Source organism: Sus scrofa, chromosome 5 (genome assembly GCF_000003025.6).
Source record: "Sus scrofa isolate TJ Tabasco breed Duroc chromosome 5, Sscrofa11.1, whole genome shotgun sequence".
Taxonomy (NCBI): domain Eukaryota; kingdom Metazoa; phylum Chordata; class Mammalia; order Artiodactyla; family Suidae; genus Sus; species Sus scrofa.
This window is the reverse complement of record NC_010447.5, coordinates 69,540,628-69,562,132: the sequence shown is the minus strand read 5'-3', so window position 1 is coordinate 69,562,132 and position 21,505 is coordinate 69,540,628. Positions and strand designations below refer to the sequence as shown.

General features: G+C 52.1%; 1 protein-coding gene and 1 long non-coding RNA gene across 2 annotated transcripts in view; one reads left to right on the top strand and one right to left on the bottom strand.

Annotated features, from left to right (window-relative positions):
* LOC110260759 lies at window positions 233-8,937 on the bottom strand. The gene is made up of 3 exons (XR_002344148.1): window positions 8,706-8,937; window positions 7,566-7,671; window positions 233-860 (listed from the first exon to the last, which is right to left on the bottom strand). It is a non-coding gene; the product is annotated as an uncharacterized LOC110260759 (long non-coding RNA).
* Window positions 7,493-21,505, top strand: part of ADA2 (cat eye syndrome chromosome region, candidate 1) — a 28,228-nt gene continuing 14,215 nt past the window's right edge. The window contains 6 exon segments of the mRNA NM_214016.2: window positions 7,493-7,500; window positions 11,775-12,088; window positions 13,673-13,781; window positions 13,784-13,799; window positions 13,802-13,896; window positions 15,272-15,482. Of these exon segments, the coding sequence (NP_999181.1) occupies window positions 11,782-12,088; window positions 13,673-13,781; window positions 13,784-13,799; window positions 13,802-13,896; window positions 15,272-15,482 (738 nt within the window). The 5' untranslated portion in view covers window positions 7,493-7,500; window positions 11,775-11,781.

The window sequence follows — 21,505 nt, the reverse complement described above, 5'->3', positions numbered from 1 at the left end:
GTCTGCCTTGCAGGGGACCCTGGCTTTGCCCTTGTGATGCTGTTGTCACGTGAGGGAGGAATCCTGTTGATAGAGAGCAAGACACACCTCCTGAAAGTCTTAGCGGTGGTGCTTGGCCCTAAACTCGGTCTGCTGGAGTTCCTGCACTGGCACAACAGGATCAGCAGCATCTCTGGAGCCCTGGGATACAGGTTCGATCCCCAGCCTGTCACGTGGTTTAAGGATCCAGAGTTGCCGCAGCTGCAGTGTGGGTCACAACTACACCTTGGATCTGATCCCTGGCCCGGCAACTCCATATGCTGTGGGGCAGCCAAAAATAAAACAGTCTGCTGACTCTGACATGTCTCTGCCTTCTGAAAGGGTTGAGATTAGAACTCCAGAGTGTTATCGGTGGAATCCTGTCCCCAAATGTGTATGTTGAAGTGCTAACCCCCAGGACCTCAGGATGGGCTGGACTCGGAGACCCAGCCTTTAAGAGGCGACTAAGGTAAAAGGTGGCAGTCAGGGTGGGTCCTGATGCAATCTGACTGGTGTCCTTAAAAGAGGGAATGTGGACACAGTTTTAGACCCACGGGCACACAGAGAAGGACCACGTCAGGACCAAATACGGGGCAGCGTCTCCAAGCCAAGGAAGAAACTGCTGACACTGAAATCTTGGACCTTCAGCCTCTGGGACTGGGAGAGAGTAATTGCTATTGTTGAACTTGTCTGTGGAGTTCCCTTCCCGCAGCGCCAGCTGACTCATACGGAGAGAGAAGTTGAGACTCTGGAAGGGAAGTGTGTGCTCAAGCTTCGAGAAATCCGCCGGTTGCTGGAGTTGCCCAAGGGCACAGTCTTGGACTTTTGCCTTCTGATGCTCCCTGCGAACAAAAAAGGGGCATGGGTCTCCATCAGGAACCACCCCCTCCCGGCTTCATCCGCCCCGCCCACTCTCTCAAGCTCCGCCCCCCACATCACTCCTTAGTGACACTGAGGGTTACCACGTGCCCACGTGCGTTGTGAGGAAGGGCAAGGCTCACGCTGCACTGGGCTGAGGTGGCTCCTGGGAACATCTTCCCAAGGCCCAGGCCTCTGCATAGGTGGGCGGCACCAGGGCGGGGGGTCCTGGGGTGGGCCTGGGGCTGTGGGTCTGCAGAGTTCCTGGAAAGACTGGGGTGGGAGTGGGGGGTGGGGGAATGACACTAAGGGCAGAGACCAAAAGGCAGCTGAGGAGGGAGCTGGTCAGGACATTGGGACAACGCCCATTTGTTAGGCGACCCCACAGAGGCCTGGGTCGGGGGCTGTGGGCAGGAAGACTCCCTCCACTTAACCCTGGCGCTCTCTCCGGAGCATCTGTGGGACTCAGACAGGAACCTGGGAAGGCTGTTTTCTCACCTGAGTCCCTGTCCCCAAGGTCTGGCACAGCCACAAATGAACTGAGCACACGAGCTCCTTTCAGGTTGTAAAAACATTTCTGCAGGAGTTACCATTGTGCGTGGCTCAGTGCTTAACCAATCCGACTAGGAAACATGAGGTTGTGGGCTAAGGATCCAGCATTGCCGTGAGCTGTGGTGTAGGTCGCAGACGAGGCTCGGATCTGGCGTTGCTGTGGCTGTGGCGTAGGCCAGCAGCTGTAGCTCCGATTTGACCCCCAGCCTGGGAACCTCCATATGCCGCGAGTGCGGCCCTAAAAAGACCAAAAAAATAAAAAACGTTTCGGCAGTTAGTAATCGCAGTCATTCTCAGTTTTCTAGATGGCCTTGTTTGCAACCTTGGAACAGTGTTTTCTACGTAGACCTCGAAGTGCAGAATAGTGCTTCTGAGGACAGTGCGGCCTGCCCTGACTGTAATGACATCTGCGGTCTGCTTTGCTGTAGGACACAGCATAGTCACAGGTCCAAAGATAGGACACAGACATCTATAGGGGGCAGTCTGCCCCCCACAAAGAATTAATGTGGTTGGAAAGAGAGTAACATAAAAACATTTACAGAACAAAGCCCCCCCTTCCCGACCCTGACCCCTTGGCATCCGCTAGCTAGCCTGGGCCCATCCCTCCTGCGTTCCCGGGGCTGCTGGGTAGAAACACCAGGAGTGTGTATGATTCTCTCTTCTTTTCTTACATGGAGGGGGCATAATACACACTGCTGCACCTGCTCTTTTTTCCTAACTTAAATGAAGTTTGCGTAGAGAAGGAAGTTCTTGTCCCGACAAAGCACAGCCCCCCTAAATGGGCCGTTCATTCCCCAAGCTGGTCTCTGGTCTCTATTGACGAACTGCTGGCCTTTCCAAGATTTGGCCGAGTGATCAATTTGGCTCATGATTACCAGCTCCACGTGGCATCCTTTCTTGCCTGTGGTCACTGATTTCTTTTTAGTTCTGACATCCTTAAGGCTAGTGACAAGCTGGCTCGGTGACAGTCTCTTCCTGGGACTTGCTCACCTACCAGCAGGGCAGCAGCCCAGGAAATGGACACACACTCAGGTGGGGGTGATGTCACCTGGGTCGTGAGGCCCAGAGGGCATATGCGCTGCTGCCCTGTCCCCAAATGCCCATCCGCCCACCAGATATTCTTCCTGGAAGGAAATCCATCCCAGGCCTCAGGACTCTCTCCCTTGCTGAGCCACTGGCTCACCTCCTTGCACCGCTTCCTGCCAGTCCCGCCTCCTCTCCTTTCCCTTGAGTTGTCTTCTATCGTCTGGAGAAGGTTCACACTGATTGATCCTTCTTCACATAAAATGATGAACTCAGCCCCAGCAGGGTGCACTCATCAGCCCACCCCTGCCCCTCCTCTCCTGTCTGCAGAGGCCTCAACTTTCAGCTCCATCGGCCAGGACAGAAATGACCCACGGCTCCTGAGCTCCAGGGCCACAGCCCCCACAACCCTAAGGTTACCACTCAGGCCTGGGGGTGGGGCACACATAGTGGGGGGTGGAGGGGCCAAGGCTGCTCCCTAAGCGGGTGCAGGGCTGGGACAGCAGACCAGGGTCAGCGACAGGGGCTGGTGCCCGGCAGGCAACCACTCCGGGCTGCATGGCCTCAGTTCCTGCCGCCCCAGCACCAGGTGGCTTCCTGGTCCGCTCCAGTCCCCTCAGTGTCAGGCCAGGCGCTGGCCTTGCTTGCCTCCCCGCCCCATCCTTCTCTGCCTCCTACCCTTCCCTCCCAGGACCTCACTCGGTTCCGCCCAGGCTTCTCCTCCCTCAGGCCCACCCTACGCCTCTCAAATCTCACTGAAAATGTCCTTTCCTGTGGACGCCGTTCTGCACCCCCGCTCTGTGCTGGGTCTCCCTCCCACACTGTTCCTACCCCTACTCGTCGCCACCCTCGATGCAGTCTTGTCGTGTGACAGCCCAGGATCAGGTGGGCACACTGCAGCCTTCCCTGGGCAGGACCCCGCCGCTCCTGACTGGTCTCAGGGCCCATTTGGTGAAGGCACAAAGGAGATGGAAAGCAGAGACCCAGACCCTCTCACTCCTCTCCAGGTAGGTCCCACAGGGAGCCCCTGCGGCCAGGAGACCCCCGGAGCCTCTCGGGATGTTTGGGGAGTTGGGACCTGGGAGCCGGAGGCGCTGCAGGAAATGCTGTGGGGGCCTGGTGTCATTTCCATCTCTGTCCCAGTGGAACCCTGGTTTTCTGCTGGAACCAGTGCCCTGGTCACCCTGAGTTATTGATCCTCCGCCCACGGCCACGCTCCTTCTTGGAGCTTCTTATCAACTCTCCTGGGCTCGTGCGTCCCCTTTTGGTCTTTTTCTTTTCTGCCCTCATTTTTCTTTCTTTTTTTTTTTTTTGTGAAGTGTTGGCCCACCCAGTTGGTCCCTTCCCTCCAGCCTCAGTCAGCTCATCACCCTGACAATAACTACACTTAAAGATTCATTATTGTTATTTGCATTTAAAAGGTAATCCTCCTGGCCCCAGGGCAATCTGTTTCTTGTATTATAACTTTCGAAAAATATTTAAGGCCCCTGCATTTGCATTTTAACACAGACCCCACCAGGTTCCATGCTTTGGGGGGGGGAATCACCCCAAATCTCTCCATTTGCGCTGGGGGGAAAAGAAATGCTGCCTAGGAGGTAGGTCTGGCATACCTATAGAACAATCCCAGATGCAAATAGAGGTTCTGGGCCAGTTGGGGGTGGCTGGGGCAGTGCGCACAGGTCCCACATCCCCCACATCCCCCACATCCCCCACATCCCCCACGCCCTATCTTTTTTTTTCTTTTTTTGCTGCCCCAAGGCATATGGAGTTCCTAGGCCATGGGCAACCCATGCCACAACTGTGGCAATGCCATATCCTTTAACCCACTGCACCAGGCCAGGGATCAAACCCACATCCTGGTGAGTCAGCGATGCCACCAATCCCATTGCACCACCATGGGAACATCCCCCCACACCCCATCTTGAACCCACCTCATCCCTGGGCTAACTGAGAGGCTGTGGTTTTTGGTAGGTCTTGGGAAGTAGGGCACAATGATGGATTTATTCTAAGCCCTGTCTGGTTTCTGTTTTGAAGCAGAAACAGCCCCGTTCCCCATCTCCGCCCTCCTCCACTTGAACTGGCCATGATCCACATGCCACTTTTCACAGATAGTTTTCCTCCTGCAGAACTCAGTTTCTCTTTTTGAAACTTTGGAGCAATAGACAGCGTGGGTCAGCCAGGACTGGCTGGTGCCCCGTTTGAGGGGAAGCTGCAGCCCGTGGAGGCAGCCCTTCCATGTGGGGCCCTCAAGCGAGCTCCTGGGACTGGTGGTGAAAGCACAGGGTCTAGAAGTGGGGGCAGGATTCTGTCTGGGGGGAGGGGGAGGGAGTGATGGGGGCAGAGGAGAGGGGGCCCTCCTGCCCTCTCCCCACTTCTCTCTCTTTCTGCTTCAACATCTTTGAAATGTGGTCTGAAATGAACATTAAAGGTTGGGACAGCATAGCTGGCCTCTGCCGACCTCCAGCCTGAGGACCATTGCGGGGAGCGGAGGTCTGAAGGGCCAGATGTGAGCATGGGCACCTCGCCTGACATCCAAATCTCACCTCTCTGGGAGGCAGCCAGCAGCTTCCCAGCTTCCTGCCTCAACTCCCCAAGAATTTGTGTATCTGTGGGGAGATCTCCTGTGGGACAGTGGGTTAAGGAGTGGGCAGTGTCACTGCACTGGCCAAGTTCGATCCCTGGCCAAGGAACTTTTTTGTCCCATGGGTGCAGCCATTAAAAAAGAGAGAGGAGTTCCCATCGTGGCACAGTGGTTAACGAATCCGACTAGGAACCATGAGGTTGTGGGTTCGATCCCTGCCCTTGCTTGGTGGGTTAACGATCCGGCGTTGCCGTGAGTTGCGGTGTAGGTTGCAGATGCGGCTCGGATCCCGCGTTGCTGTGGCTCTGGCGTAGGCCGGCGGCTACAGCTCCGATTTGACCCCTAGCCTGGGAACCTCCATATGCCGCGGGAGCGGCCCAAAGAAATAGCAAAAAGACAAAAAAAAAAAAAAAGAGAGGGAGAGAAGGGAGATGAGAGCAGCCTGGGAAGCTCTTAGATAGATAAATGGGACCTAATCAAACTGACAAGCTTTTGCACAGCAAAAGAAAGTGTGTATACACACACACACACACACACACACACACACAGACACATAAAAGAAAAGACCGAATGGGAGAAAATATTTACAAACAATGTAACCATGCAACAGGCAAGGGCTTAATCTTGTCAAGGGCTTAATCTACAATATATACAAACAAGTCCTACAAACCAACAACAACAAAACAAATAACACAATCAAAAAATCAGCAGAAGACCTAAATACTCATTTCTTCAAAGAAGACAGACAGGAGTTCCCATCTGGCTCAGCAGTTAATGAATCCAACTAGTATCCCTGAGGACGAGGGTTCGATCCCTGGCCTCGCTCAATGGGTTAAGGATCCAGCGTTGCCATGAGCTGTGTTGTAGGTGGCAGATGCAGCTTGGATCCCACCTTGCTGTGGCTGTGGCGTAGGCTGGCAGCAGTAGTTCCAATTGGACCCCTAGCCTGGGAACCTCCATATGCTGCAGGTGCGGCCCTAAAAAGTCAAAAAAAAAAAAAATTAATCTTGGACTTTTGAGGGAGTTCCTATTTCTGTACATTTTCATTTTTGAATTCTTGCCTAGTAAGTGATGACCTTTCTACTTTTTTGGGTGATGGCAAGGGGCCCAGAGGTTTCAGCAATGAGGGGCTGTGAAGTGGCTTTGTGGGTGATTTGGGGCAGAAGGCACTGGAGGGGGCGGGGCTGGGCTGGGAGGGGTGCTGGGCAGGCATGTGGGTTGATTGTGACACAGAGGTCGCTATACGGTCTCCTGTGGTGTCTTCTGTGTTGGCCTGGGGATGTGGCACAGTGGTTACTTCCAACAGCAGTAATGCAGGCATCTCTGGAACTTGCTACATGCACCGGGCACTTTGCAGGACTTCCTCATTGAGCCCATGGCACCCTGCACAGCCCTGCTCTACCATCTCCACTCCGGCCCAGGAAACGAAGTCTGGAGAGTGTAGATGATATGGCTAGGCCTGACCGCAGCCTCTGGTCACATGCTGTGTCCCCTCCCCACCCCCCTGGAGTGGTTTCCCTGCCCACCTTCCTGCCCTTGTTCTCCCCACAGCCCCTAGGCTTCCCACCCTCCCCCCACACCCCTGATTCCCCTTAAAGCACCTACTTTCTATTGTATCTTTTTTTCTTTTTGGCCACACCCGCCCAGCAGCAAGCAGAAGGTCCTGAACCAGGAATCAAACCCACACCATAACAATGACAACACTGGGTCCTTAACCCGCTGTGCCACCAGGGAACTCCTGCATCAACTTTTTTACCTTCTATCCAGTGGGTTGGCCCACAATTCACCTCCAATTTTGAGGAGGGAGGCCTTGCCCAAAGTTCTCGAGCAGGGGAAGTTCCCATCATGGCTCAGTGGTTAATGAACCAGACTAGCATCCATAAGGATGCAGGTTGGATCCCTGGCCTCAGTGGGTTAAGGATCTGGTATTGCTGTGAGCTGTGGTGTAGGTTGAAGACTCGGCTCAGATCCCAAGTTGCTGTGGCTCTGGTGTAGGCCGGTGGCTACCACTGTGATTCAATCCCTTGCCTCGGAACCTTTATATGCCACGGATGCAGCATATAGGACACCTAAAGGACAAAAAGACAAAACAAAAACAAACAAACGAAAAAACAAAGTTCCGGAGCAGGTTCTAGAGTGCCTCCTGCGCTTCGTGTGGTGTGGAACTGGTCCTGGATCCACTGTGACAGCCACGGCACCTGCCAGTTAAGCATGACGTACACGCACATGGAGGCACACACTGTGTCTAACCCGCCAAGCACCCCAGGTACAGCTCCAGGAAGAGGCTCTCACACGCATAGACACACATGCACTGGGACCCCCCCCCACCCAACTCCCGCCCTCCTGGGCCCTGGGCGGAGACGGGGCTGGGGCAGTAGGGAAGTGAAACCACCCTGGGGAAGTGAACCGAGCCTGAGCCTCAATTTCTGAGGTGGCCACAGTCTCTCGGGCTCTGGAGCTGCTCCGAGGTAACTGGGGTCCCCTGGGTGGGGGATCGGGCCTGAATGGGTGGCTGGGGGTGCTGGTTGCTCACCTGGGGGCTTCCAGGGGTGCCAGGAGCAGGGCTGCTCAATGCATTACCGGCTATGGCCCAGGGCGGGGACCAGGCTTGTGGACATGCAAGTTCCTCTCTTCCTTGTCTGAAAACAAAATATTTTCATAGAGTGTTTTTTTAATGTGATTGGCTATGTCTGCGCTGTGTGGAAATTCCCAGGCTAGGGATCAAACCCACACCACAACAGTGACAATGCCGGGTTCTTAACCCACTGAGCCACCAGGGAATTTTGTAGCGTTTTAATACTCTCCCTTTCTTTCTTTTTCTCTTTCTTTCTTTCTTTCTCTCTTTCTTTCTTTCTTTCTCTCTCTCTCTCTCCCTCTCTCTCTTTCTTTCTTTCTTTTTCTTCCTTCCTTCCTTCCTTCTTTCTTTCTCTCTCTCCTTCCTTCCTTCCTTCCTCCTTCCTTCCTTCCTTCCCTTCCTCCCTCCCTCCCTCCCTCCTTTCTCTCTCTCTCTCTCTCTCTCTTTCTTTCTTTCTTTCTTTCTTGTTTTTTAGGACCACACCCATGGCATACAGTATTTCCCAGCCTAGGGGTCTAATGCGACTGAAGTTCCCAGCCTACACCACAGCTACAGCAACACCAGATCTGAGGCGCATCTGCAACCTACACCTAAGCTTGTAGATCCCTAACCCACTGAGTGAGGCCAGAGATTAAACCTGCATCTTCCTGGCTACTAGAGTCGGGTTTATTACCGCTGAGCTGCAATGGGAACGCCTAATTTTTTTTTTATTATAGTTAATTTACAATGTTGTATCAATTTCTGCTGTACAGCAAAGTGACCCAGTTGTACATATATTAGAACTGGACCTTCCTTTAAAAGCAAAAGAGTGGGACCATGGAGAGAGAGATGAAGTGAGCACAGCTGGAGTGGGGACAGGGAGTTCTTTCCTGGGAGGGAGGACACTTCTGTCTGAGAGGCTACCAGGAGGCCCAGGGTGCTGGCCACACAGAAGCTCTGGGATCCTTGGAGAGGACAGAGTGGGAGGTTTGGGGGCTGGTGGCCCTGCTATATGTCACTGGGGAGAGGGGAAGAGCGGGGCCCTTGGTGGAGGATGTGGTGGGGGTGGCTCAGGAGTGGGGACATCACTGTCCTTCCCTCCTGGAGACAAACACTCACCCAAGGACAGATTCCAGGACCTGATGAAGGTGCAGGGACTGCCAAGGCCAGCTCTGGGATTCGGTGCACAGCTCTGCCAGCTGTCCTCCTAGCCAGCAGTCACCTGGTCTTCTGGCTCCCTCTTGAAATTCCCCCTTGGGAGTTTCCATTGTGGTGCAATGGAAACGAATCCGACTAGTAACCAAGAGGTTGCTGGTTTGATCCCTGGCCTCGCTCAGAGGGTTAAGGATCCAGCAATGCCGTGAGCTGTGGTATAGGTCACAGACTCAGCTCTGATCCTGCGTTGCTGTTGTGGCTGTGGCCTAGCCTGACAGCTGTAGCTCCAATTCTACCCCTAGCCTGGGAACTTCCATATGCCTCGGGTGCGCTCCTCCCCCAAAAAAAATTTCCCCGTGGAGTATCTGCTGTAACTGCATAAACATACTGAATCATTGAAAGCTACCCCTGGAAAGAATCCTGGATATAACATGTCCCAGTGATGATCAGACTTGCCATTTCTTTCTTTCTTTCTTTCCTTTTTTTTTTTTTTTTTGTCTTTTTAGGGCCACACCCACGGCACGTTGAGGTTCCCAGGCTACGGGCTGAATCAAAGCTATAGCTGCTGGCCTATACCAGAGCCATGGCAACTCAGGATCCAAGCCACATCTGAGACCTACACCACAGTTTACGGCAATGCCAGATCCTTTAATCCACTGAGCAAGGCCAGGGATGGAAGCTGCATCCTCAAGGATGCTAATCAGATGCATTTCCCCTGAACCATGATGGGACTCCTTTTTTTATTTTTATTTTTTGATAGGCAAGAAATAGATCTGTTAAGATAGGACGCTTGTGAGAGATACAAGCGGGCAGGCAACGAGGCTCTGCCCAGACTTGCCATTTCTGTTATAACCTGCACCTCTCTTTACTTAATATGTTTCTTCACATTAACTTGCTTTAAGGTGTGTGTGTGTGTGTGTGTGTGTGTGTGTGTGTGTGTGTGTGTGTGTAGGGCCACACCCATGGCATATGGACGGTCCCAGGCTAGGGGTTGAATCAGAGCTGTAGCCACTGGCCTACACCACAGCCACAGCAATGCCAGATCCAACCTGTATCTGCGATCAACACCACAGCTCACGGCAAAGTTGGATCCTTAACCCACTGAGCAAGGTCAGGGATCGAACCTGCATCCTCATGGATACCAGTCAGATTTGTTTCTGCTGAGCCACGATGGGAACTCCTGCTTTAAGTTTTTTTTTTTTTTTGTCTTTTTGCTATTTCTTTGGGCCGCTCCCACGGCATATGGAGGTTCCCGGGCTAGGGGTCGAATCGGAGCTGTAGTCACCAGCCTACGCCAGAGACACAGCAACGCTGGATCCGAGCCGCATCTGCAACCTACACCACAGCTCACGGCAACGCCGGATCCTTAACCCACTGAGCAAGGGCAGGGACCGAACCCGCAACCTCATGGTCCCTAGTCGGATTCGTTAACCACTGCGCCATGACGGGAACTCCTGCTTTAAGTTTTTTTATTCCATCTGAATCTTGAGGACACATGGGTCAAGAACTACTGTTAAGTCCAATTTACCCTTGTTGCAGGTGAGGGAACAGACCCGCAGGCCTAAAATCTCAAAGAGATGTGGTGATTTGGGGCTGTGCCTGGAGTCTCGATGATTTCAGTGGAAAGTCTCCTACTCTCAACTGTGCAGAAACTTTGCCCAAGTGTGACTCACATGGTCCCCGGTGGGGCTGCACACAGACCCAGCCAGGGCAAGTCCTTCCTCCTCCTCTCAGATCCCTGCCCACGGGCTAGCTGGGCAGGCTGCTCTCCCTAAGCTTCTGGAATCTTACTGCTAAAGCTCTGAAATATCAAGAACATGGTGTTTGAATGACTGACTGTGCTGGGTACTCAGCAAGTCTGAATAAAGGAGGGCAGCTCTTCTGTTCTGGGACAATTTATTGTACTATTTAGTTCCTTTTTTTTTTTCCTCCCACCTACTTTTTTTTTTCTTTTTCCTTCTGAAATGTGTGTTATTTGGGTGCTGGATTTCCTGAACCAATCATTACCTCATTTCCTTCTCTCCTATTTTGAACTACTTTTGAAAAGCTTCTCTTCCATTCCATCTTTTAATATTGCTACTAAATGATTAAAATTTCACGAGTTCCCCTTGTGGCTCAATGGGTTAAGGACCTGACTAGTATCCATGAGGATGTGAGTTCAATCCCTGGCCTCGCTCAGTAGGTTAAGGATCTGGCATTGCCATGAGCTATGGTGTAGGTGGCAGATAGGACTCAGGTCCCACGTTGCTGTGGCTGTGGTGTAGGTCGGTATCTGTAGCTCTGAGTCGACCCCTAGCCTGAGAACTTCCATCTGCTGCAGGGGCAGCCCTAAAAAGAAAAAAACAAAATAAAACAAAATACAATTTTAGCATTCATAATTTTAATTTCTAAAAACTCTTCCTTGTTCCATTATTTTTTTTTTACACTGCCCTGTTTCTGTCTTATGGACACCTATCTTTTCTTATTTCTGTAAGGATATTAATTGTGGTTCTTCTGAACTCTCTTTCATTTCCCCTGCTAGTTCCTTCTCGGTGTTAATTTTTAGTTTCTTTGTCATACTGGAGGCTTTCTTCACAAGACTCTTGATCCTCTTCTCTCTGGTTATATTTAAAATTGAAACACTAAAAATATTCCTCTTGGTGAGAGCAGGTTTGCGGAGGGCAAGCTCCCGTCTGCGAGGCCTCAAGGGGAAAACCCTCCTTGTTTGCACCCAGCGGTCTCTTCTCTGGGGTCTCAGGGAAGTGTGGTTCCAATGCTACCTCCTGATGGAATTCCCTGTGGCCTAGGGATTAAGGATTCAGTGTGGTCACTGCTGTGACTCAGGTTCAATCCCTGGCCCGGGAACCTCCACATGCCTCGGATATACCCCAAAACCCCACAAACATGGTTTTCTTGGTAACCTGAGAACAGGGTGGGAGAAGGAAATCCAAGTTCAACACTTAGGTATGCAGGTTTTTACACACACACACACACACAACACACACACACACACCCGCCTGACTGGGTCTCCATCACAGCAATTTCCTCCTGCAGGATCCCGATGTCGGGGTGGCCAGTGCTGCCCGCCCTGCTGCTGGCCGTGGCCATGTCCTCTTTCCACTCGGCCACGTCCAGAGATGAGGAGCGAAACCGGCTGTTAATGAGAGAGAAGATGATGCAGGTGGGGGGGCAGCTGGTGCTGCAGGAAGAGGAGGAACGGGCCAACGGGAGGCTCCAGGCCCTCAAAGAGGCTGAGATGCAGGAGGCCAAGAGGACTGGCATCTTCCCGCCCAGCCTGCACTTCTTCCAGGCCAAGGGCCTCATGGAGAAAAGCGCCGTGTTTAATATCCTGAAGAAGATGCCAAAAGGTAGGAGTCTGGGGCTGCTTTGGGGGTCCTGGAATGTAGGAGGAACTAAACTGGAGCTGGTGGTTCCTGACTCCCCCAGTGCTCTGCGCCTTCGTCCTGCCGGTGGACAAGGCAGAGGCTCTAGGTGGCTGCTGTTGACCCTGGAAACCAAAGCCCAGACTCCAAGGGGCAAAGCCTCAGACATATGGGCAGGGCGTGGGCCTAGGTGTCCCCAGGTGTCCCCGAAAGGAACACATCCTGGGCCACCTTTTTTTTCTTTTCTTAAAAATTTTTAATCCTGTATCTACAGCACATGGAAGTCCCAGGGCAGGGATTGGATCCAAGCCCCAGCTGCAGCAGTGCTGGATCATTTATCCTACTGGGCCAGGCTGGGGATTGAACCCGCACCTCCACAGGAACATAAATCTGCAGTCAGATTTTTAACCCACTTCATTACAGTGGGAACTTCCTTTTCCCTCCCTTCATGTGCTCTTCTAGTCCTTTCCAGGGGCCAAGTTACCAAATAGGATACATCTTGGATGGACACATTTCTAGTCATTTCCTGCTGCAGCATAAATGATTACTGTGAATAGTAAAATAATTACTATCCTGCACACGGAAATAGTAGTTTGCAGCTCACAAGAACTTTTCTATAGTTCCTCTTTTTTTTTGCTTTATAGGGCCATACCCTTGGCATATGGAAGTTCCTAGGCTAGGGGTTGAAGCAGAGCTACGGCTGCCAGCCTACACCACAGAGCTCACAGCAACATCAGATCCGAGCCGCATCTGTGATCTACACCACAGCTCATGGCAACACGCCAGATCCTTAACCCACTAAGCTGGGCCAGGGATCGAACCTGCGTCCTCATGGATACTAGTTGGATTTGTTTCCATTGAGCCACGACGGGAACTCCCATATACTTCTTCTTTAGTATTATAGAGGTCAAAAAATATAAAAATGTGAGGTTAGTGGGTAGCCTCCCAGCTGTTTGTTTCCGGGAGGTGGACATGTAAGTTTCAGGGAGGTGGATGTATGTAAGGTCACATGGCAGGACACCTTCCCAGGGGCCAGCGTTAAGGCAGGGGCAGCAGGAAAGGTGGACGCTGGGCCGAGTCGGTCTGAGGTCTGCAGGAGGCCAGAGGCTGCACAGACCCTGGTGGGAAGCAGGGGGCAGGAAGCAGTGGTGTGGAGATGGGGTAGGACGGGGACCCCAGGACCACATGCAAACCGACTAGTGAGGGCTGAGGTGGGGGTGGAAGCTCCTCTATCCCACCCTCACCCAGCACTGGCCTCCAGGACACTGTGGGGGTTAAGCTCTGGACAGAGAGCTGGAAGCCCAAGAACCTTGATCTTCCAATTCCAAGCCTTCCTTGTGCTGCTTCTAGGAGATCACCGGGGCCGATGAGGGAGGGAGTCATGGAGCCAGAAGGCAGTGGCCACCCTGGGGCCATGCAAGCAGCCTGGCAGGCTCCTGCGGCAGAGGGACAGGACCCTGGGGGGTTCTAAAGGAACCTGGCCAGAAAGACCCCCTGTGGGCCCCCATGGTCCAAATCTGCTGTCCTCTCGGCCTTCCCCTCACTTGCCTGCCCTCCTCTTCCCTCTAGGTGCCGCCTTACATGTCCATGACTTTGGCATGGTGAGCATGGACTGGTTGGTGAAAAATGCCACCTACAGGCCCTACTGCTATTTCTGCCTCACCCCAAAGGGGGCCACCCGTTCAAGTTCGCTCACCCCCTCCCCCCACCCCGAAGCAAGAGGAATGCTCCGAATGGGTTTTGCTGGAGAAGTTCCGCAAGGGGCTGCCCAATGTCACCGAGTTCGACAACAGGTGGGTGGTGGTTCAGAAAGAACTCTGCCATCTGCACAGGTGGGGTGCAAGCGAGTGAATGGCCGGAGAGGTCAGGAGCCTTTTTCTCTCAACTCTGGGGTCTTTGCCTTGCCAGGGCACTCAGCACCTCTCCCTTCCACATCGGTTCCTGCTATGTTTAAGCCTGAATCGACCAGCGACACTGCTATTGCATCACGTGGCACTGGTCTGTCCATTGGTGTAGACCTTCAGTAGGACCAGAGAGAAGGTTCCCAGCTCCTGGAGCTGAGAGGGTCCGGGGTGGGTAAAAAGCTTCTTAATAGACTGGTGCAGTAGCATTGTAAGTAATAATTAGTCTAACGGTAGAACTGCCTGCAGAGTGCTTTCAGGAGGTACCTCCCTTATGAATAAGAAAATGCAAGGAGTTCTCATCGTGGCTCAGCAGAAACGAATCAGACTAGCATCCATGAGCACGCAGGTTCTATGCTTGGCCTTGCTCCGTGGGTTAAGGATCCAGTGTTTCCCTGAGCTGTGGTGTAGGTCGCAGGCGCAGCTCAGATCCTGTGTTGCTTTGGCTATGGTATAGGTTGGCAGCTACGGTTTCAATTCAACTCCTAGCCTGGGAACATCCCTGTGCCGCAGGTTCGGTCCTAAAAAGCCAAAAAAAAAAAAAGAAAAAAGAAAAAAAAAAGAAAAGAGACTGCAGCTCAGCCTGGTTAAGGAGCTTGCCTAAGGCCACACAGCCAGGAAATGGCTCATGAGGGATGTAAACCAGAACCTTAAAGCCAAGACCAGAGTCATTTTCATCAGGCCCTTGGATGAGTCTGTGGGGCCCTCATAGTGGAATACCACAGACGGGGTGCCTTAAGCGATAGAAAGGTATTTTCTCACAGTCTTGGAAGCTGAAAGTCCAAGATCAAGGCGGGCAGGTTTCTCCGAGGCCTCGCCCCTTGGCTTGTGGACAGGGCTGTGCATGCACTCCTGGGGTTTCGGTCCTGTTTGGGGTCCAACTTTACAACCCCATTTCACCTTAATGATCTCCTTAAAGGCCTCATCTCCAAACATGGTCACATTGGGAATTAGGGTCTCCACATGGGAATTTTGGGGGCAGGAATCAGTGCACAGCAGCCTCCAAGGAGGGCTTAGTCTGGGAGGTCAGTTCAGGGGGGTCTGCTTGGCTCAGAGGCCAGGGGACCAGGACCGCCTGGCTGGTGGACATGTCTGGCCGAGCCATCTCCAGGGAACACACGGGGTCCCAGGGCGGGGCCTCCAGCAGAGACCCCAGGACCCTTCCCTTAGGCCTCTCCTCACCTCTGGCTGAGGGATGCTGGTACTCTGGGCAGGAGAAGACTGGAGGCGAAGGCTTGCAGCACCCCTCTCCCCTGTGTCCTGACAGTCTGCTGAGAACTTTCACTCTGATGACCGAGAACCCCCAGGAAACTTATGCAAACCAAGACATGGTTTGGAAAAAGTTCAAAACCATCTTCTTTGCGATCTCGGGCCTGGTGAACTACGCCCCGGTGTTCAGAGACTTCATCTTCCTGGGCCTGGAGGAGTTCTACCAGGACCAGGTGCTCTACCTGGAGCTGAGAGCGATGCTCTACCCGGTGAGGCCACCTCTCCCCACCCCCAGACCTCCCCACCCCCACCCCCAACTCTGGCTGGACCCCTGGCTCTCATCCTGTAGGTCCCAAAGTCTTCTGGCCCTAGGGCCACACAGGACTGGAGCTGGCTTCCCCGCTAAGGGGCCACAGGTCTTTCCAGGAGCCACATTAGCAAGTAGCCCAGGGATGGGCTGAGCTGGCCTGCAGAATGGTGCAAAGCACCTCCATTCTCTCCTGAGCCCCTGGTCCCACCTCCCAGGTCCTATCTCCCCTGCTGTGGTCAGGGCACCTTCCCTGGCCTACACTCTGGGCAGTGCCTCATGTCAGGACCATCCTTGAGCCATCTCTGTTCATATCAGCTTGTGGGTGCCCTGAGTCCTGCGGGACGGTGCCCTTGGCGCAGGGACAGCTGAGCCTTCAGTAAACAGGTCTAGTTGCATGGAGCGTGGGGGCTGGTAAGTTTCTGCAGGGCTCTCTGTGAAGCAGGGGGTCTTCTATGGGCAATAGAGACATTTGATTTGATTTTGAGGAAGGAATGTCATAGAGAAAGAACTGGAAAAGATTAGCAAGAGTCCAGAAATATCCAGATGTGTCAAAATATTAAAAAGCCACTGACTCGGAACCTACATTTTGGCCAAAAACCAGGGGTGACTGGGTCTCGGGTACCTGAGGCAGTTGACCTTGGCTTTGTGGACCTGAGCTGCCAAGGCTCCAGGTTGGGGTGGGAGGTCCCTTGAGGACCCCGGGTAGGTCAAGTGCTACTGAGGGAGGGGTCTTGGTGGGCCTGCAAAGAGGATTCTCCTGAGGATTTTTGGGGGAGGTGGGGACTGGGGTATTGAGGGAGTGGCCCAGGTATCTTTGGGGGCTCATAGAGTGTGACAGGTTAAGAGTTTTAAGGGGCCTCCACCTCTGCATATCATGTTAGGGAAGTATGCTTGCCCCCCAACATGCCTCCTTGGCATGCGGATCATTTTGAGCTGAAACAGTCAAGGAAGAGCCTCAGACCGCCCCCACCTCCCCCAGTGCCTAAAAGAATTTAGATAAAGGGCCTGTTCCCAGATGGATCTGAGACAGGAGGAGGTACCTGCCAAGAACTTCAGGCCGGGTGGGGTGGGGGAGTCAGCCCAGCCTGGGGACCAGTCCTCTCTGTCCCTGGTCTCTGCTGGCCCAGCAAACATTTGTTTACCAAACATTTGCTTTTTATCTCCATGCGAATTGCCCACCTCCTCTTTGAAGTCCCAGGCCTCTGCCCCCAACATCTTCTTTGGTCTTTAGCTGGAGATGCTTGGCTAAAGTGAGGGCCTCAGCCATTTGGGTGAGTGACTCGGTCCTCCTGGGGGCTGGCCCTCGTGCAGGTGTTATGAAACGCTGCTTTATTTTCTCCTGTTCATCTGTCTCGTGTCAGCTTCATTCTTAGCCTGGCCAGAAGCCCCTAGAAGGACAGAGGAAATATCCTCTTCCTGGGCCCTTGGCCAGTAGGCGTAGGTGGCTGGATGCCCCGGCTCCCAGGCTGCTGCAGCCGGATATCCTGCGAGGCTAAGGCTGATCAAAGCACCAAAGGTGAGACTCTTTAGCTGTCAGTCCGTCCCCTGGATCTCTGCCTGCAGGGCCTGTGGGAAACGGGAGGGTAAGAGAACTTTTTCTCTTTTCTAAAATTAGTTTAGCAGGAGAAAATATTTGTGGAGCAGTTCCTCAGCCTTAGGGCCTCTCGGTGAGTTTGGCAGAGCTCCTGGCCTGTTAATCCTTTTCCTCCAGGAGACAGTCACTGGTGTCCTTTTAAGTCTCCGTCTATTGTGTTATAAGGAGGAAAACTATTGGTCTGGTTGGTTTTCCTTCTTTCTTGTTCTGTGTCTTGAGAGCGTGGCTTTATGACCAGGGAGGGACCTGGCTCTGGTCTCATAGGCACCAGGGCACTGGGCATCCAGTTGAGTAGACTGGGATTCCTGGCTGTGGCTGGCTGGGCAGAGGCACTGGTAACAGCTGGGCTTGCAGCTGGCATCTTTGGTCAAGCTGGCTCTCAGGGGGAGTCGTCACAAGGGGTTCCCATCCACAAGGGTCGCCCTGTCATCCCAACCTTCAGGGCTGCCTGTGCAACAATCGCCTTTCTTTTCTCAGAGTGTCCTTTTTTCTCCTGCTTTTTAGGGCCCCACTGGCAGCATATGGAGATTCCCAGGCTAGGGGTCCAATCAGGGCTGTAGCCACTGGCCTACACCACAGCCACAACAACGCAGGATCCGAGCCACATCTGTGACCTACACCACAGCTCACGGCAATGCCAGATCCTTAACCCACTGAATGAGGCCAGGGATCGAACCCGCAACCTCATGGTTCCTAGTTGGATTCATTTCTGCTGCGCCACGACGGGAACTCGTCTCAGAGTGGCCTTGAGAGCAAACTTTCCGCATCTTGTGAGGCTGCTTCCTCTGTAGGCTCTTGGGGCAGCTTCCACAGTTATAGCACGAAAAAGCCTTACTGCTATGAATCAATATTACGTTCCTACTGGCAGTGGCCTAGGAACTAGCTCCTTGGAACTAGAAAAACTTCTAAATTGGTACATGTTTTAGAGGCCTCTCATTGTAAACACCTGTTTTATTTGTACCAGTGTTAAGACCAAATTAAAAAGGTGGATACAAAGAAATGTAATGTTCATGTGAACAAAGCGGCTTGGAAAGACTTATGACGTGTCTGGGCTTCCCTCATGGGTCTTACAGCTGCTAATAAAAATATTCACTTAATTAACAAAGGAGTGGGAAGAAGAGTAAGAAACTCTTCCCCCAAAAGATGGAATCTTAAGATTTTTAGGAGTTCCTGTTGTGGTGCAGTAGTTAACAAATCCTACTAGGATTGATCCCCAGCCTTGCTCAGTGGGTTAAGGATCTGGCGTTGCAGTGAGCTGTGGTATAGGTCGCAGACGCAGCTTGGATCTGGCGTTGCTGTGGCTGTGGTGTAGGCTGGCAGCTGCAGCTCCTATTAGACCCCTAGCCTGGGAACCTCCATATGCCCTGGGTGCGGCCCTAGAAAAGACAAAAAGACAAAAAAATAAAAATAAAAAGATTTTTAAAGGGTTATTAAGGGCAGAGTCACAGGACTTGTCCCAGCAAAGGCAGAAATGTTCAGATGGCTATTAGGAAATGGGATGAATAAAATGGACATTCATAGGATTAAAACAAAGGTTTTGGGGAGTTCCCATTGTGGCTCAGTGGTAACGAACCTGACTAGCAACCATGAGGACGCAGGTTCGACCCCCTGGCCTTGCTCAATGGATTAAGGATCTGGCATTGCCTAGAGCTGTGGTGTAGGTCACAGACACAGCTAGGATCTGGTGTTGCTGTGGCTGTGGTGTAGGCTGTCAGCTGCAGGTCTGATTCCAGTCCTAGCCTGGAAACATCCATATGCAGTGGATTCGGCCCTAAAGAGAAAAAAAAAAAATAAGTTTTTGATCTAGCATTACCTAAGGTAGGGTGGGCCCAAGGGACCAACCCCCCAACATCAAAGGGCCACTGTTACCAAAATTTGGCTTCTGTCCACCGGTGCCAAATAGAAACTGAGTTTTTGGTGAAGGAGAAAAAAGTTTAATGCTTTGCCAGGCAAAGGAGGCCACAGCAGGCTCAGGCCTAAAAGACTGCCCTCCCTTGGAGAAGAACTGCAGGGAGCTTTATAGTCTAAAAGGAGAAAAACAGGATTTCAGATAAGAATCAGGATCAGGGCAGACATGAATTCTTCTTTCTCTGGAGGAATCTTAGTCATGGAAGGTGGTGTCAGGAGTTCTTGGCGTGAGCTTGGTGGTTGTCTTCTGGGTTATGGCATCTTGACTTTTCCTAGAACAGCAATATTTGCAAAAAGGGCATATTGATCAGAGATTAGAACAAAGTAGGAAAGTTCCTGAAAAACATCGTGTGCCTCATTATCTTTGACCCACAGGCAATTGTGCTCAGGGTGCCTAATCTTTAGCACATGGGTGATTGTGTTTAGGGTGCAATTCTTTGAGGGAGAAGGACAAGGAAGGGCTCCAAGCTGTTCAATTTTAAAGTACTCATTTCTGGAGTTCCCGTTGTGGCGCAGTGGAAATGAATCCGACTAGGAACCATGAGGTTGTGGGTTTGATCCCCGGCCTCACTCAGTGGGTTAAGGATCCGGTGTTGCTGTGAGCTGTGGTGTAGGTCGCAGACACAGCTTGGATCCTACATTGCTCTGGCGTAGGCTGGTGGCTACAGCTCCGATTGGACCCCTAGCCTGGGAACCTCCACATGCCATGGGCATGGTCCTAAAAAGCAAGAAAACAAAACAAAACAAAAAAACCCAAAAAAACAAAAACAACATATTCATTTCTAAAAGAAGCATGAGGAATATAACTTTTCTCTTAGGTGTATAAGATACCCACGTCATTATGTGTGTCCCTTGAGGTGGAACCAGGGCACTGTCCCAAGACTGCTTTATTCTTTCTTGACTTTTCCTCCCTTGTCTCTGCATCCCCTTCCTTCCCTGATCAGCAACTGTCTGAACCTGCCCCTCGGAACTCAGGGAAGGCCATGGAGACTGAATGAGGCCCATTTCCTAAAAACAAGAAATGGGGGGAGTTCCCAGTGTGGCGCAGTGGGTTAAGGAACCAGTGTTGCCACAGTTGTGGCCCGGATTTGATCCCTGATGGAACTTCCACATGCTGCCAATGCAGCAAAAAAAAAAAAAAAAAAGAAAGAAAGAAAAGGAGTTCCCATTGTGGCTCAGTAGTAATGAACTCGACTAGTAACCATGAGGATGCGGGTTCAATCCCTGGCCTCACTCAGTGGGTTAAGGATCCGACATTGCTGTGAGCTGTGGTGTAGGTCACAGATGCATCTCAGATCCTGTGTTGCTGTGACTGTGGTGTAGGCTGGGAGCTCCAGCTCCGATTCAACTCCTAGTCTGGGAACTTCCAAATGCCAGGTATGTAGCCCTAAAAAGCCAAAAAAAAAGGGGGGGTGGGGACAGAAAGGCTTTTGTGCCAAGAGCCCCACAGGGCCCAGCTTGGTTTCACCCCAAACAAGTCCTCTCTACTGACCCCAGTTTGGAGAAAGGTAAAGGCCAGAAGGTAGCGATTACACAGCAACTGACCAGCAATCGCTCGAGGCAACAGTCAGGCTGATTAATCAAGTTAAAGATTGATAGAAGGCCTGGGTCCCCTGGCTGGACCCCTCACTGGGGACCAGGGCCTTTTACAAAGTCTGGGGTGGAGAGAAGTTCCCGGACTCCTTGATGCGAGAACCCCACAGTTGTGGCACCAAAGCCATCAGGACAGCAGACTTGGGCTCCAGACCGAGGAAACATTGCAGTGTGAGGGTTGATTGGTCCATGTTTTATGGGGATGGACATTAAGCCCGCCTAGGAGCCCTCCCCCTACAGTAGCCACAGTGGTCCGCCTACCCATTTATTCAAATTATTGAGCCAAGGCCTTGGTGACTGACTACAAGGGAGGCAGAATTTTTGTTTTGTTACGATCTTCCATAGTCTTTATAGGCTCAGAAATTTTACTGCTTGTACATCAAGAAAGAATAGGGCACCAGAGGGCTAACACATGTTGACCAAATTCATAAGAGACAGATGTATATACAAGAAAGTCAGAATGCAGTTTTCAGAGAAAATCATCTCAGACCAGACATTTATACTTCCTAATCAGTAATTCTCTCTTTTTTTTTTTTTTGTCTTTTGTTTTGTTGTTGTTGTTGTTGCTATATCTTGGCCGCTCCCGCGCATATGGAGTTCCAGGCTAGGGTCTAATTGGAGCTGTAGCCACCGGCCTACGCCAGAGCCAGCAACGCGGGATCCGAGCCGTCTGCAACCTACACCACAGCTCACGCAATGCGATCGTTAACCCACTGAGCAAGGGCAGGACTGAACCCGCACCTCATGGTTCCTAGTCGATTCGTTAACCACTGTGCCACGACACCCAGTAAATTCTCTCTGAAGGCAAATCTTAACTTCTCCTGAAGCCAAATTATAGCTGGAAAGGTGTTGGTGAACCAGAGACCTGGTCAGCTGAGCCGAGATTC